This window comes from Anopheles funestus, chromosome 3RL, assembly GCF_943734845.2.
Source record: "Anopheles funestus chromosome 3RL, idAnoFuneDA-416_04, whole genome shotgun sequence".
Lineage (NCBI taxonomy): Eukaryota > Metazoa > Arthropoda > Insecta > Diptera > Culicidae > Anopheles > Anopheles funestus.
Genome location: NC_064599.1, coordinates 38,879,213 through 38,895,447, shown reverse-complemented (window position 1 = coordinate 38,895,447; position 16,235 = coordinate 38,879,213). Strand labels below are relative to the sequence as shown.

At 42.6% G+C, this 16,235-nt stretch overlaps 2 protein-coding genes across 3 annotated transcripts in view; one reads left to right on the top strand and one right to left on the bottom strand.

Moving 5' to 3' along the window:
- Positions 1–16,235, bottom strand: part of LOC125771619 (probable chitinase 10) — a 33,581-nt gene that overhangs the window by 12,214 nt on the left and 5,132 nt on the right. The window lies entirely within an intron of this gene.
- Positions 956–1,847, top strand: LOC125771621 (uncharacterized). The gene is made up of 2 exons (XM_049442414.1): positions 956–1,421; positions 1,493–1,847. The coding sequence occupies exons 1-2, from the start codon at positions 1,374–1,376 to the stop codon at positions 1,760–1,762; spliced, it is 318 nt and encodes a 105-aa protein (XP_049298371.1). The 5' UTR covers positions 956–1,373; the 3' UTR covers positions 1,763–1,847.

Here is a 16,235-nt window from a genome sequence, read left to right as displayed (position 1 = left end):
TAACTTAATGCTAATGAACCACGGTACAATCCGATAATCGTTCGATCATCTGTGCAGTAATGCGAAAAATGCGATTCCTGGTTAACCAGGCGGCCAGAAAAACGGAGTTCAGTCGTCACTATGGTTGCCCATTTTCCATTGAGACTTCTGTGTTCAGTCATGCGTAAAAGGGACCTTTAATCTTGTTGGGTGGAAAATTCAATGTATTTGAACGAACGTCGTGGAAATGCGATGCGAATGATAGTGGAAAATTTAGCTTGAATGTCTGTGAGTGTTATCATCATCGGGCTTTATTGAAGTAAGGTTTTTGCAGCATGTTGGACCACATGCTAAGGATGTGTTTGTGCGGTCGTGTTCATTGGAGCATGAATTATGATTTCGTTTTACCAGGCAAACATACGGTTAAGGGATAAACATTTAAACAGCTCCAGGAGGGTATTACAAGTGATTTATCACTCTTTTCCCTTTGAAATAGCATTTATGCCACAAAGAAAAATCAACATCTGTTAAAGGCCTTTTCTTTCTGGGTTTAATTTGATTTAAAAAATGAAAAAGGAAAATTTGATTGTAAAACCACCATTCAACATACTGATTTAATTTCTTTCCCTTTAAGAGGGAAGATTTTACCTGATAGTCAACGGAAGCGGTTGTTTGCTTTTCACACTGCAACACACCTGCTAACCGTTGCGTAGGGTTTAATTTAATTGAAGGATTATGGGCAATGCTTGACACCCGCATGAAGTTCCTGAAATTTAATGAAGAAATTATTTCCTCATTCCAACACTATTCCGAAGGAAATTGTGTTCGTTTTTATAAGTGAAAGAAATGGCAAACATGCAAACAGTTGAATAATCACACAGTCTTTTGCTACATTTCATATCGTTTAGGTTTGCAATTGGTGTGTAATGAGGCGTACAGTAATTAGCTGCAATAGGTGAATGTATTTATTGCTACTTTTTAGTGAGCCAAATAAAAAAGTATCTGCATGACCACTTCATTGAAAGAAAAGAAAAAAAAAATCCTTAACATTGTGCTACCATTCCATTCCAACCACACCCTAGGAAAATGGTTAACCATCCGATTGAATTTCTTGCTCACCTTACAGTGCTGTCATTGCGTCCGTTGGCCATACCAGCAGCGATCAGGTACGATTGTACTTGACATTGCATTTTCACTTGCGCCAGGGCTACACGCTGGCATACAGATCAAATAACAAAAGCTTGCTCTACAAATCAAGAATGTTCTCGTTGTTTGTTCAACTGTGGATTTAACGCTTGCTTGGAGCTTGTATGACGAGCGTCAAAGCTTCTCAGCCAAGCTAGTAAAACACTTGATCTTGAAGTTGTGGGAGATTAAAGGTAAAGTGACACAAAATGAAAGGAAAAGTCTCTATTGTAGCACTCACAGTCCTGTTGTTTGTGGTGAGTTTTAATTAGCTTCGATCCACATCCTCAACAAGTGTGAAACAAAAACAATGTTGTTTAATCCTCAGGTAAATGGAGCACCAGTCGATCCGGACCCAGCACCAGTATCGAAAGCGATCGCGCTGATCCATCATCTGACCTACCTGATCGACTATCTCGTACAGTATGTAATAGGGAGCGGAAACGATCGCAAAACGCCTCAGGAAGCCGCGGACTACTATCAGAACGCACTGGTAGAAGGAAAAAACCCTCCGGGACAGGATGCGCAGGGTCTCAAGCCGGATAATGGACGCGCACGTCAGGAAACGGAAATCATACACAAAATGATGAAGGTTTAAGACACCAGTGACGGTGAACCGATGCATGAAGGTCCGTGCAATATTGTAATGATCGGAAAGAAACTAGTGATCATCGATCGTCGCTTACGGGATTGTTGCAATTTTTGCACAAGTCGATGACAAAACTTCTTCGTATACAAACAGGTCTATAATTGTCAATGAATACTGTAACTTTGTGACACTGTTTAAGCTACCGAGCTACCGAGTGGGCAGTGTGGTGGAAAATTTTAATCACCCAACCCCGATAGATCACCGGGAGATTTGGATGTCGTTGGCCAATCCTTGACATGGTTGAACATTGACGGTGTGTGACATCGGCAATTCATCGTCTTGAAATCGATCGCTTCCAGTTCGCGTGTGCCGTGTACCAATGGTAAGTTCATTAGTATGCTCAACCGGTCATTACGGTTGACTCTAGAGCCAGTCCCAAGCCAAAGGTGGAAGGTATTTCAGTGTATTTGTGTGCGGACTGTAGTTTAGTTGCACGGTAAAATGATTTGGATTGTTTTTTTTTATAACAGCACTAGATTTAGCTGTTAAAAACATGGATTTAGAGAGCCGATGGAGCAATAGACTGTGATCTGGCATAATGTTTGAAAGCCAACCTCACTTTAGTGTTCTGCAAGGCACACCTTCGAGGGTTTGCTTTCAAGAACGTTACTGGGTGTGGACAGGTAACGTGCAAATTTTGGCAGTCTAGAGCTTGTTTAAAATTAATTGCACGCAGTCTCGGCGATTGCAATGTGAACGGTTTATGTGGGGAAGGAGAAACTCCTTATGATTACGAAGAATAAGAACAATATGAGACAATTTGGCGTTTGTGTGTGTGTGTGCGGGCAATTTTTTGTTGTTCTGTGCCTTGTTCTCTACCAATCTCCCAGCAAGCCAACAAAAAGCCCATAGAGCGGGTGGGTTTGGTTCACGTCATTCTGCTTTCGATCCGGGCCTGCCAAGGTGATCCAGTTCCCGCTCATGCGATCGATTCGTGCGCGTTTCCAAGCCAAACCACGTCCATTCTTACCTTCAATGGAGAAGGGACGGGCCCGGAGGGTGTGTTTGTGTGTGTGTCCGCAGTGCTTTGTGCTGGCCACCCTACCACAGTATTTTTTTCTCTTCATTTGCCACGCTTACCATTGCGCACTTGCGCACTGGACAACTTTTACGCTTTTGTTCTCCTGTCCAGATTCAACCCCAAGTTTCTGGCGCCCTCTGCCATTCCCAGTGAGGAGCGGCTACAGCAAAAAAAAAAGCATTCACTTTGGACTTGCCAACCGGAGCCCAGTTCGTCGTAGCGAACAGGTCTCGCCCGACCCGGCCGATTGCCCATAAAGCTTGGCAACACTTTGGCTTGATTGCGTAGATCACCCCACAAGCGGCCGAGCTGCTGCAACCCGGTGCCTTTTATCATGGTGCTGCATTGGCTTTGCTCCTCTCTTTCCCCTCGCGATTGTGCCCCTCTGCCATCCCATTTCAGCCTCCAGAGATCGACCTTTCGTAGACTACAAGGTCTTCCGCCCCACAGAGCGTACCGAAATGCACAGCATCGGGTAGACACATCACAGGTCGACATTTCACTGTACGTCGAACGTAACAGAACGGAAATGGCAAAGCAGGTAGCTGATCGATCGTTGGCTAAAAAGAAGCCAAGAACTTACAAAGCCAGCTGAAAAGTTGAGCAGGAAATTAAAGAGCAAAACCGTTCTGGGAGCATAAATTAACGAGCGTGTGGGCTTCCGCTCTTTGACTGAATGTCACGCTTAAAACGGGGTGATTTAGGGACCCTGCTGCCAGTTTCCAATCGCACTGAAGAGTATCTCTGGAGGACCTTTCAAATGCATATATCAAGACCTTTGTTTGGAAGAGAAAAAAAAATCTTCAAAATGCGCCATGCTTATGTAGAATTGCTTCTAGTTACTTATTGCTGTACTGTCAAAACCGTCAAACGATGACAGTTAGTAAACATTAATTACGCTTCACAGGCGTCAAATGTCAATAACCGCGCATTGTTTATCGCGTAAGCTTCTTACTCACCAGCGACAAGCGGAATGAACAAAAATAATGTCGTTAACAGACTTTTAAAGCTTAAATCGGTTAACCTTCACCATTACCTCAATGCACCGTTTGTGTGAATATTGTGTGTTTGTTTGGTGTTTATACCATCGCTGTAATTTGATTTCAACACACAAATCAGCGTTCGATGTGAAGGTGAATGTGTACTTTTCAAATCACTGTTAACAGATGCGTGATGGAAGGTGTTGAGTGATGGATGAGAAAAACAATTTGTCAAAGCGTTTGATTATTTGATTGTAGTTTTAATTACTTCAAGGTTTCTAAACAATCAAGAGGTAAGAGTGTAATTAATACAACTTGTATAAAATCACTTCAGTTTTTTGTTGGCTAAATATGAGAATTTAATTCAACTTATGAATTGTTGCCTCGTAAGCAATTTTCGGTTATTTTGTGTGTTTTCATTATTTGTGGTTGTTTGTGTTGTTTTTTTTTCCAAAATTCCACACCAAATTATAACGCAATCATTCCCCTTTGGTGACGTGTGTTTTGACTACGAAACGATTGGTCAAGTGTCGCGAAGTGCGTTTCGAGTTTAGACCACTGGCTGTGGAAACCGGTCGCTCTGCCATATGATTAAGTATTCATTGACCTCCTCTAGCTGGCGGTGGTGTTTCGCTGTCGTTGCAGTTAAACACCAGATGAGGACGGCACTTCAGTAAATGCTGGTCAAATGTGGTTCTGCTCAGTTTCAAATCAACCTGCCACAGAGAGAAAAGGTCGCATGATTTTGGATTTATTTTACTACGCCCTTGGACTATCGATTTTGGGAATTGTGATCGAATTAGCATTCGATTGATCTTGCGACGTGCGTCCATATTGCGTGATGGACCGCGAGAGTTGGTTTGTGACATTCTGTTGTGGATAATTCTGGAGAAGAAGCGAACGCACTTATCTAGTGTTAATACAAAAATTCTGCAAAGTACTTTATAACGATGCTGCAAAGCAAAAGTACACTCAGCTGGATGATTTACTTTCATCCTTTAAAGTCTTTATTATTTCCACCAAAAAACGGCACTATTACTTCATCGTTCAATCGTGTGCAGGAGAATGAAAAATTGGCATAAAACTCGCTCTCATTTAATGCTCCATCATCATGATCGATCACGAGAAGTCCAGCCTTCTTCAACCCGTCCTCTAAACCACCGTTCCCGAGCATCATTGGTGTGCATATGCAGGAGAAAGAAACGAAAATATCGATGCCATAATGCTGATGGATTTCTCCTTCCCCGCCTGAGCATCGAGCACGCATTCCCGCTCGGAAGCCACACTGTCCGAACGCAACACATCCCAAAAATGGCCATGGTTTGTTGTCGGTTACGTTACCGGTTGCGTTACGCAGCCCCGGTTTTGCCGATCCTCTCGTACGCCGTGCTACGCCCGCACAGCCACATGGTGGTGCCACTTTCTTCCTGTCGGGCGATGCTATTAATTACAGCTCGGGAGTGAAAAGACAACGGCAACGACACCACCAAACATGATCTTCACCCGATCGTAAAAGCTGTCCGGAGGCGAGCGGCTTGACAGGTTCGTCACTTATTACATCGTTACCGTTGAAGTCGTTCCGCCGAAATAGACCGGGGCGGTGAATGGAAGGCAGGAAGAATTATACAGGGAGGCGTCCAGCATCCTGAACGAAAACAAAGCGAGAGCATCAAAACGACTTCAACGCGACGTCAAAAGAACTTCTCGCCAGGCAAGTGACGAACCCCTCGAGCTTGTTTCGCGTACGCGATCACAACGATCATGCTTCGAGGGCGAGCGTGCGCATGTTTGGGTAGTACTTGTCGCGGCTCGTTAAGGGTTAGCAAAGCCGATGGCTTGTTTGGTACAGGAGATAGAGAGGTGCATAGACCCATCTTTCCCGCTTCTCCCATTTAACCGTGCGTGACGAAGCTCGGTTTTTGTGACGACGGGATGTAGGAATGAGGTAAGCGATTACTTTAGCGCTTGGCGCTGATGGAAGATGAAAGCGAAAGTGAATTACGACGACCGGTTGTCTGCGGTTGTCTTGCACTCACCTTCCCATGTGAGGGGCAACCTTTTGCAACGGGTACGATCGGACCGTTTTCGGAAAAGGGCCACACGTCGAAACTCGATCGGGCGGAACGATGTGGAAATGGAAATGATGATGCAGCTGTTGGCTGTAGATGCTGCTGTTTCCTTTATACTCGCATTTGCACAACCTTCACAGGAAGAATGGGGTAGGCATACTCGGGCACAGACAGACACCCGAAGGGAATCCGAGATACAATAAACCGGAAGTGTGGCATCCAGTCTGTGGCGGGCAATTGTGGCACCGTGAGAATGTTAAAAAGGGTGAAAAATGCACTAACCAATGACTTTTGACCTTTTGCCCGTTTAAGAGAGTCCGATATCTGCGGGTATCTTTATCTTTAATGATGGGGCATTGTGCATTTACCTATTTTTGTACGTCTCTTCTCCAACAAGACCTTTGCGGTGTGAGATGATTACAAAGATGGCTACGGGTTTTGGTGTGCATGCTTGTCAGACTGGCTTGGGATGAAGGTTGTTGTGGTCCTTATTGTGGGAGGAAATTAGAGAAAATATTCTCCACTTGACGAGTGCAATAAGTCGAGTGTCTGAGATAAGTTCAACAGAAGTTCAAATGAGGTGTGAAAATAGCTTAAGGGATGTTAATGGAATTTGTTTTCTACAAAAGGATCCCAGGTAAAGAAAAGCTATGAAATTGATTTTATCAATGCTTCAATTAAATATGTGATAAACAAGCTCATAACTCGTTGCAACCTGATCCCCAGATTACAACAATAAAGTTACGACAACAACCGAAAACAACTTCCGTTTTCTAACATCAAGTTGCTGTTGAGGGATCCCTCCTTTGGGACCATAAAGCTAACCAGCCTGACGCAATAATGTGTTGCAAAATGTTTGTAATTTTCTTTGTCATTTCGAGCAGTTTCACATCCACTACACGTTTATGAGTCGAAACAGCTTGTTGGCCAGTTTCACTCGGTTACTTTCCTACGTACCGACAATAAATTATTGTCGACCAATAGTTACACTTTCTTGGAAAAGCGTTCCCGCGTTTGTGTGCGCGGGCACGATTCTGATTTAATTTCGTTCGACACCACACACGCCACCAGACACTGGGCCACCGCTGCCAAGTTTCGGGCTCGCCCGCAAAAGCACCGTTGTGTCATTGTGAATTGTCCGACTCGGGTGGTTGGCTTGGTGGCCAAACCGGGTTTCCAAGCAAGTGGCCACCCGATTCACCTGCACACACAAAAAAAAACCGGACCCGTTCGAACTCTGGCCGGTCGTTGGACTATGTTTGGGAAAGTTAATTATGCACTCCATCGTCGTCGTCGTCGATGTCGCTGCGTTGTGGCTTTCGTTTCGGTTCAAGTCAATCAGATGCTGGCAAGGCAAGGGGACACCGACCTTCTTCCATTTAGTTTTTACCTCGCTTCTTAGTTGCAGTAGCTTAGTATGCTTCTTTCTCATTTCAATGTGCAACTAACGAGTAGCGAAATATTCACACGTTTCAACGAATGCGTCATGAAATTGCGTTGCTCGAAAAAGTTAGACCACTACCGGCCTGAGTAGTGGTGCCGTTGTTCGTGTTTCTAGGCTGGCGCGTGAATAGCAATGCGAAGAGCCGCCCAGTTCCAATGACATCGATTTCTCGATCATTTTCAATCCGCGAACGGCTTCGTTCGAAACGCTCACTGCAACATGCAGTAATGACATCTGCACGTTTCGATCGTGTGTCCTCGGAGTGGCAATTTTCCCAACAACATTACTGCGCCAGTGTGAAGTGTGAATAGTAGTGTTGGTAGCCAACTAACGCTCATTTTTCTGTTGCTTTCACACAGTCCGCGAATCCATCCCACGGTGGGCGGATGGACAACTGATTGTTTGCGGGAAAAATTGTCACATGGCACACCTGGAGTATGCGTATCCATCGGAAAAGGAAATCGAAAGTGACACAACAGCAGCTTCCGCTGGTTTGCCGAACGATAATTGCAATGCGAAAAGGTGACGTTGAACCAAGCGGCCGTTTTCCCTTTCTGTTCACCGCCGTCTCTCTGTGCGAGAGCGGCTTATGTAATGTAAAATTGTCGCGTGACAGTGAGCGAAACATAATGGAGCAGTTGGGAGAAATATGGTTACCGTTCCGAAATGATTTCGCCGCGAATCGATCCGAGAATCGAGGAAATGATTAACGAGCAGACATGATTCGGGACACACCTTTTTTCGGTGATGGATCAAAAGGTTCGGTGATGGACTTGAAAGACAATCAGGTGGGAAAGGCAACGAAAGCTGTCCATTCTATGGTTTGATTGGTTTGACAATTTCGTGGGTTTGGACAAGATGTTGTACAAAAAAATATCCGGCTTCTGACACCTGTGGTTAGCAGATACGTTTTTGAAAGTATTATAAACCCCAAAAAGGGATTTTTATCGATGATGTTCAATGTTGAGTGGGAACTTTAACAAAAATGGAGATTAAATTAGCATTCGTTTGCTATACTTCGATTACACCTGGTTATGCCGTTATAACATTGTATTATTGTACGAAATAAAGACAGAGCCGAGTGTTTAAAAAACTCAAATGAAACTATTTAGTAATGATCTATTCAAACGATTTGATTTATATTGTCTTCCTGATCCTGAGAATGATCGCTAAGCGTTGTAAATGGTTTCCAGCTTTAGATCTGATCGGCAGCAAGCGAGCCGGAGACAACGATCTGTTCAAAACAGATTTAGCTTGAACAAAAATAAAAACCTTCATTTCGAAACGTATTTTCCGTCAACAATGGTACGACAGCACAAAATCTGCACCACACTATTGGCAACCATTATCGCCACACCTACTCCCTGTCGACGACGGGTTCGTCGCACCCAAATCGACGCACTGCCAAGCAACAATTTAAGCGTTCCCGTGTGCGTGTATCTTTTGTTTGTCTCTTCTTCTTTTTTCCTCCTGTAAGTTTTTGTTGGGGTTTGGTACCAGCGGATTGCCAGTTCCAGATCGAACTGTATAAATCAAACCGGTATTGAGAGTGCTTCCGGTTCCTGGACGATGCCGTGGGAATGAAATTATGGATAATCAGGAATCGGTCGATCGAGGTGATTGCCTCCCTGGAGGTATAGATTGGGATCAGTTTTCCGTGCTGGTATGGCGAGTTTGTAAACAGCTTGTAGTAACTATTTGGTTGAGCATATTGTCCTTCATTCCCATTTCAGATGTTTTTGGTAAGTTTTCATCAATTGCCACAGGTTTTGTATTTTTACACACACCGCATTTACTAGCTTGATCATATACTGCATAGTTCCATGTTGAACATGTTTCCTCTCACTTCTGGTCTAATTTTACGGTGTGTGAAATGAAAAACAAAGCGAACGAAAAAGAAACGTGCAAAAACACATCGATACGATCATATGTTTCATGGTATCGTGTTTCATGCAGTTCAATATTCGGACTCGCATTCCGGATGTGTGAATGAACAATCAATTTTTTTGCGTTAGGATATGTTTTAGACATAACTACATAGGTTGGTAGTTAGAAATTATTTCTCTCACTTTGGAGTCTTATAAATATACACTTACGTATTACATCTGAATAATGGATACAATTGCTAGGCACTTAGCTAACTCGAAGTATTCGCTTACCTGAAAGTAGAAAACAAATTTGTAATTATTATAATGAACAAGAGCAGCGATTTTCGTGTTAAAATTATATTTGCCAAAAAAGCATTTACTAATATTTACTACTCGCATGACGTCTGGCCCATGCTTTCAAACATTCAGTGATATCCTCCATCAGACAACTATTGTTCGCTGTACAGATCTTTCATTGCACTGCTAAACGAAATGCGGAAATCATTGTACCAGTTTTTGCAACATCTCCTTCCATTCAAAACAACCGGCAGAATCGAACTGGTATGGCTCACCCAGTCCAGCACAGTCTTCGTGAAGCTGAATGCTTTTATTCATCCTTCCGTGAATTATTCGACACGATCGACATGATCAGCGGTTGCTTGCTTGTTAGCGTCGACATTCTTTGTCGTTTGGGTCGGTTCGTTGTAATACGCTGCTTTAAGACACGGCCAAGCCCTTGTACACATGTCTCAATCTTGTCTGTAATTGAGCACTTTCTTGAGAAGGGAGGAAACCGAAACCGAAAGTAACATAACGATGGTGAATTTAATTGCAAAATAATTATCACATTAGATCTGGATCAATTAATGGCAAGGATTGGTATCAGGCCGCACAAAATAAAAAAAACGATAGTGAAACTGCAGTGTATTATAGCATTTGGGTGGTAGGTTGTGGTCGCTAATGAACGATGGTTGGTTTCATAAACGAACCCAGGACACAAGGTACTCCCTGCGGGAATTTCGTTTAACGAAGCGTATGATTATTTTCTTCTGTTAGTACACAGTAGTACAGAAGTTAGTACACGTGATAATTACCGTTGACTTATGTTGACAAAAGCAACGTCGATGACGATTGACAGGAGGGTGACAACTCTGTCAACTTGATCGTTTCAGTTTGATAGGAATATTTATATCCTGTCTGTTTTGTATTTTTTTTTGCTTTAAGCCTCTGAAATGTAACTGATTCCTTTGTGTAAAGATCGCTGGATGGAATTTCAAGTATCATTTTGACGTACCGTGTAAACGAACTTATCGCGGTATTCATTTCAAACGCAAGCGCACTGCAATTCCTTTCTCGACTCAACAATCCTTTTGCTGAGATAGCTTTCAATCACGACCACACGACCGTATCACTCAAGGACAGGTCAACAGGGTCATTTTTGCAGCACACGAGAAGGTCAACAGGGGAAGCAATCTCAAACCATAAAACAACCCACTCTTGTGAACAGGAAACAAAATGCTATAATACACCGGTGAGACCACGATGCGAAGACTCCATAACTCCATAACAAACATCGACAGCACAGTTTTGGTGGTGTTTAAAGCACGGTTGACAGAAGCGACATAAAAAGGTTCGTCGCTTACTAAATTCTGCCGCACACTCGTTGATGTCTTTCGTTTTCGGCACGAATGTTTTGCCCAAACGATCATCGTTCACGAGAGTTTGACGGTGCAAAGATACGTGAATGATATTTGAATGTGCGCACTAAACAGTCACCTAAGCTACCTACCGTAGCTTCAACCATCTTCTTTTCCTGGTCCCGGCACCATTGCAATCAAAAACCTGTTTTTCCACCTCGCGTTTGGAGGATGAGCAGTGCGAACCGGTTGACATTTTCCCCGGGCACACTTTGCGTTGCGCATCGATTCCGGCTGGCTGGATGCGCGTGTGTGAGAGATTTGGAGGGAATTTCTGTAGTTATCGATCGCCTTGTACTGTGTGTTTACAAACATTGGCATGGCAAATTTGCATAGCTAGCAAATGTGATATAGTGGCAGCGTAATTATTGTCTTTGACTTTTGGACAAATTTGGATGGTGTTTTTTCTAATTTAGAGGTAGTTGAAGTTCAACAATACTTATTTATGTCCACAGTTCAAAAAAGTGTTTGGCCATGTTTTTATTTAGTTAATTGAAACAAGTAAGTTGACATTAGAAGCGTCACTACACGTCGCATAGTTCAAAACAGATTTAATGTTTCTAGCCATCCACGTCATGTTAGGACGTCTTTTGCAAAACGATGATACACAGCTTTTCTCCATATTTTGACTAGAAAGCTGTGTAAAATTTGATCTTTATTCATTACTTGAAACTCTCCAAACTTTCCCAAAAACCATTCACAGCGAGTACGTAGGCTGCTTTAAAGCGTAACAATTTCTTCTGCAGCGCGATTGCATTTTCTCATTAATCGTTTCAAATACAGCATTCGGTATGCGAATCGTGTGAGAATTGCATCCAATCTTCACTGGGCATCAAATGATGGATCACTATCTTTTCACATGAAACTGACACACACATACCCGTTGAGATTGCGACCGAATGGGACAGGGAAAAGGTGTAGCAGGAAAAGTCTGCCCAAATCTTGTGGATTAATGCTTACAGTGGTGCATTCCGTAACTGATGAAATAGTAAAAGTAAGCTCCCGGCAAAAGCAGCTGGCTTTTGGGGTTTCGATCGAAATCGAAATCAAATAAAAAACGCAATGTATGGTGCGTGGCTGGAAAAGCATTCAGTTTCATTGCGATGAAAACTGGGTCGAATTTTACGGTGTGTTAGACACCGCACTGCCAATAATTTGGATGGGGAGTGAAAAAATGTGAAGCTTTCTTGCCGTAGAGGACCTAATGAAAGAATGCCCTAGGAGCTATAGAAAGTGATGAAGTCAGCGAAAGTGAGCAAATTTTGCCAATCAACATAAAAATCAGAATTAAGATTGATTGTCTGTTTTGTGCAAAAAAGGCAATAAATACTTGTTTTAGATGAATGGTTTTGCTTTTTTATGTTAAAAGAGAACGATCATTTTATTCATTTTGAACAAAACTCTGCTAAATGGTCGAAGAAGGAAAGTTTTGGAAAGGAAATTAAATATATACAAGAAATTAGCTTTTATTCAACCGCTGACTTCTTCAAAATTTGATGCATTTCTTTGCTATCTATTCTGGTTTAATGTTTATTTGAAAACTTTTTTATTTGTTTTAACATTAGATTGTCTCCAAAAAAGAAAATATGAAACTAATATTTAACGTAAACAATTTTGGGTTTCGTTTATTTAAAAGTGTCAAAGATGGTGCTCAAATTCGAACAAACTACATTCATCTACACTTTACCGTTTGTGCAGCAGCAGCCTAACAACATGGCGTGGCATAGAGAAGCCACTCGTTGAAAATTACGCAAAACGCCATCACCAATTTCGAGTCTCACTTGGCACAGTCGAGCGCAAGAAGTAGCAGGTCTGAGATGGGTATGGCTAGTGCTTTTTTTTGCGCTCCATAGAAAATTATGTAATTTGCAGTTTGCCTCCGTCACACGTCGACGAACGTCGATGTGATGACCATCGATGGACAAGATGAGCCTTACGCACGCAAACGAGACAAACCGTTTGCCCATTTTTGGCCGCATACGACAATTGTACGCCATGCGACACGTTCGTATGGACGCACTTATGTCTTCGTAACATAACTTCACATTTACTAGGCGCACCTCCGAAACGACTCGTTCGGTTGATCATGCGATAAGCGTTTGTGAGATAAAAACAAATAAAAGTACCAAGATGACGATGAGCAGAGAAGCGAACGATTTCACATCCAGGGGGTAATGTGAATGGGGAGAAGATAATTTAATTAAAATACAAAACATTCCTCACCGAAAAAAACGAGGATGCCTGATACGAACAGTGTCTTGGTTAGGATCAAACACTAGACGATTTTAATCTGCGCATGCTGTAGATAGTGTCAACCGGATAAACGTGTGCTTTTATACCTTCAGGGAGAATTTACCTCTTCGCATGACGGTGTATTCAAATCGTCTTACCAATTGCGAAGGTGCCCAATTCCCCCAGACAGAGTCAAAACATTGTCCCACCCTTTTTCCACAACGCCGGCTTATTTTAGGAGCTTCTAATTAACACGCCTGCTGACGTACTGGGGATCTGTTTTTTTTTTACTTCTCGACACTATGAAACGTTTCAAATCTCAAGCTGCATGTTGTGCACCTAGCCTCTCAGGCACGACCCATCGATTCGGTGCGATATGTTGAAGCTATTTGGAAGGGAGCTTTTTGCCGAGGTCAACCATTTGCTGTGGCCTACTCGCCATCGTGCGGACGTCTGAGAATGGCTCATGCTGTCCGTCTCGGCGGGTGGACGTGGTGTTGAGTACAATAAACAAATGAATTATTACCCTCGAAGTAAGGTCCGAGGGCACTGTGCGACCGGTTGGCTAGGCAAAACGTGCTGAGCACAACGAAACGTGAGTCTGTGTGTCTATTGTTAAATTAGCGCCTGAGCAGCGTTCGAACTTTCGTGAGCTTTAGCGCAGGCGATTCCTTGGGCGCCTATAAAAAATGCCCCATTCCACACGGAAGGGGTCAATCTTATTTATCTAGTCAAAGTCCGTACGGTTCCAAAACCCACTTTTTGGAAAAAGGTTTTGTAGGGGTTTCGGGGTTCGGTTTCGCTTTCGAAACGGCCCGACCCCCGGGCGCACAACGTCTATGAGGACGTGGAGCATGGAGTCAAAATCGGTACTGGGTCCATTTTCACTTTTCACGGCAGCTAGTACGTGATTAGTGTGATTGGCAGCGTGCGTCAAAGCGGGGGAAGCTGAGATCATTGAAGAAAAAAATAGGATCAACCTTTTATCGTTTATGACGCACGTTGAGCACATGGTTTTGGTGTTTGAAGGTGTTTTATTTTGCCAATGTTTGGTGGTACTCTATTTTCAAGCTTAAAGTACCTACTATGAACTGGTAAACAAGCTCTGGCAAAAAGATTTGCTTATCTAATTTAGCTTAAGTTAAACAAGCTTTGCTACTTGGGTACTATGTGGAGGGTCTGTATAATTTCGCTTATTTAAATCTCCATTAAGTGTTCATAAGAGCCAATTTCGTGACACGTTGTTTTTTTGTCTTAAAACCCCATTTCAACCCTGTTCCATACGAGAGCTGAAATTGAAAGTGACATAAAAGTGTACTAAAAGCTTCAAACACATGAACACTCTTCCTTCGGCAAGGCGGTGCGCAATATTTAGCATCCTGGTGTTTTCGATTGGTAGTTCTATTAGGTCATAGATGCTGAAATCTACCGAGACCGTATGTTAGTATCGCAGGGTAGGGCTGAAAATTCGCTCGCCGATTCCTTTCTCAACTCATTTCTGGTTAAAGTGCATTAGATTTCGATTGCAGTTCGAGGCAGCATTATGCAATGGTACTTGCCGAACGTCGATCATGCTGCCAGCCGTAGATAAGCTCCATTTGAAAGTGTTCGTTTAGCAAAGAACGGTTAAGCAAGAGCATGTTTCTTTATCGATTCGGGTATATTTCGACAGTGCAATTGAATTAGAAGGTACAATAATGCATGTTCGAAACTTAAATTTTAGCATAAGCAGTAATTAGTTTATGTAAGTGATTTTTATTAAAAGTGATAGTTTTAATACGAACGAATAATTATCAAATATATCGATGGTGTAATATCCAATAGTCAGCTAATGAGGCTAGAATTGTCTACATTAAACAACATATTTAAAATTAATTTATTTAATTTTATGTTTTCATTACAATTTCTTCTTCAACCGATAGAACAGTCTGGTTTTGATTTTCTCTTTACTAATTATTTATTACGACTGAAAATATTTAGTGCTGCTAGTACACAAACAATATTTTGCTTTAGCTTACAACTACCGCAATCACTGGTATTGTTTGGGAGCGCTAGATGTTATCGAATTTTAGGAGAGCTCGAAAGACATTAGTCCATAATTAAGTTCCTTGCATTTATTTTGATCAACTAAAACTTTGACTGGTTGCGTTAGATTGAACCTGGTCAATTTCGTTAATCTTTTTTCAAAATTAATAAATTATACATTGTGAAACATTTTTCGAAACGAAACCTATGAAATTTAGTCAAAATCAAATGTCATGCAACGTATTATTGAGCCATCAAACAACCATGACAACTCTCGCACACACGCATACAAGTCCGGCAGTTGGATCAATCTTGTTTTTCCAAGGTTGATTGAAAACCGGTATTGAATCGAAAGCATGCGTGCCCGCTAGCAGGGAGAAAACATTCATTAGACACTTCCGTCCGACCATTCCGAACCGCGTGGCACGCCCGGGGAAGTGATCGTGGGATGGAGTTTCTCTTAAAATTTCTTAATGCACATCAACCTGCCATCAACCCAACATTTGCAGACGGTGGTGCATCACGGCTGGCATCTTCGATGGTGCACCCGGAATTAGAAAAGCGTAGCAGATGCACCGGAACAGAGGCGCAACGAACAGAGGCATGTGTATATGTTTAGGTGCTGCAACGATGCAGCAAACCATGGCACAACGCTACGATACGAGTCACGTGAAAGCTGAACAAAAAAAAAGGTGAATTAAAGTCAACAGACATAACGAGGAAAACTCAACACAGCATACGAGCGGGTGGAAAAATAAACATTCAATCATGATTATCTCCCACGAAAGGCATCACAATTAACGTCTGTGCATGAGATGAGGAGTTGAGTTGGGGTGCAAAATTCGGAAGAAAGCGGAGGAAAGCGTTCCAAACCAAGCGAACCAAAGTCCCAACTGGGAGGTAATAATAGATGCAGAAGAAACCCGCAACCTGAAAAATACGTCACCCACTCGAAGCATTTGTTTTCTCCTTCATCTCGGTGCATTGAAGTCTTTCCAGGCTTTGTGTTGTGCATAAATAGGCGGACAAAAATTTGCAACCACCGGCGGCAATTGAAACTGGCCCCCCACTACAATCGCACCACAC

Excerpts from the sequence above, each read along its gene's own strand:
- LOC125771621 (XM_049442414.1), top strand. The coding sequence starts at position 1,374 with ATGAAAGGAAAAGTCTCTATTGTAGCACTCACAGTCCTGTTGTTTGTG. Across the intron at positions 1,422-1,492 it reads TCACAGTCCTGTTGTTTGTG|GTAAATGGAGCACCAGTCGA; the intron begins GTGAGTTTTAAT and ends TTTAATCCTCAG.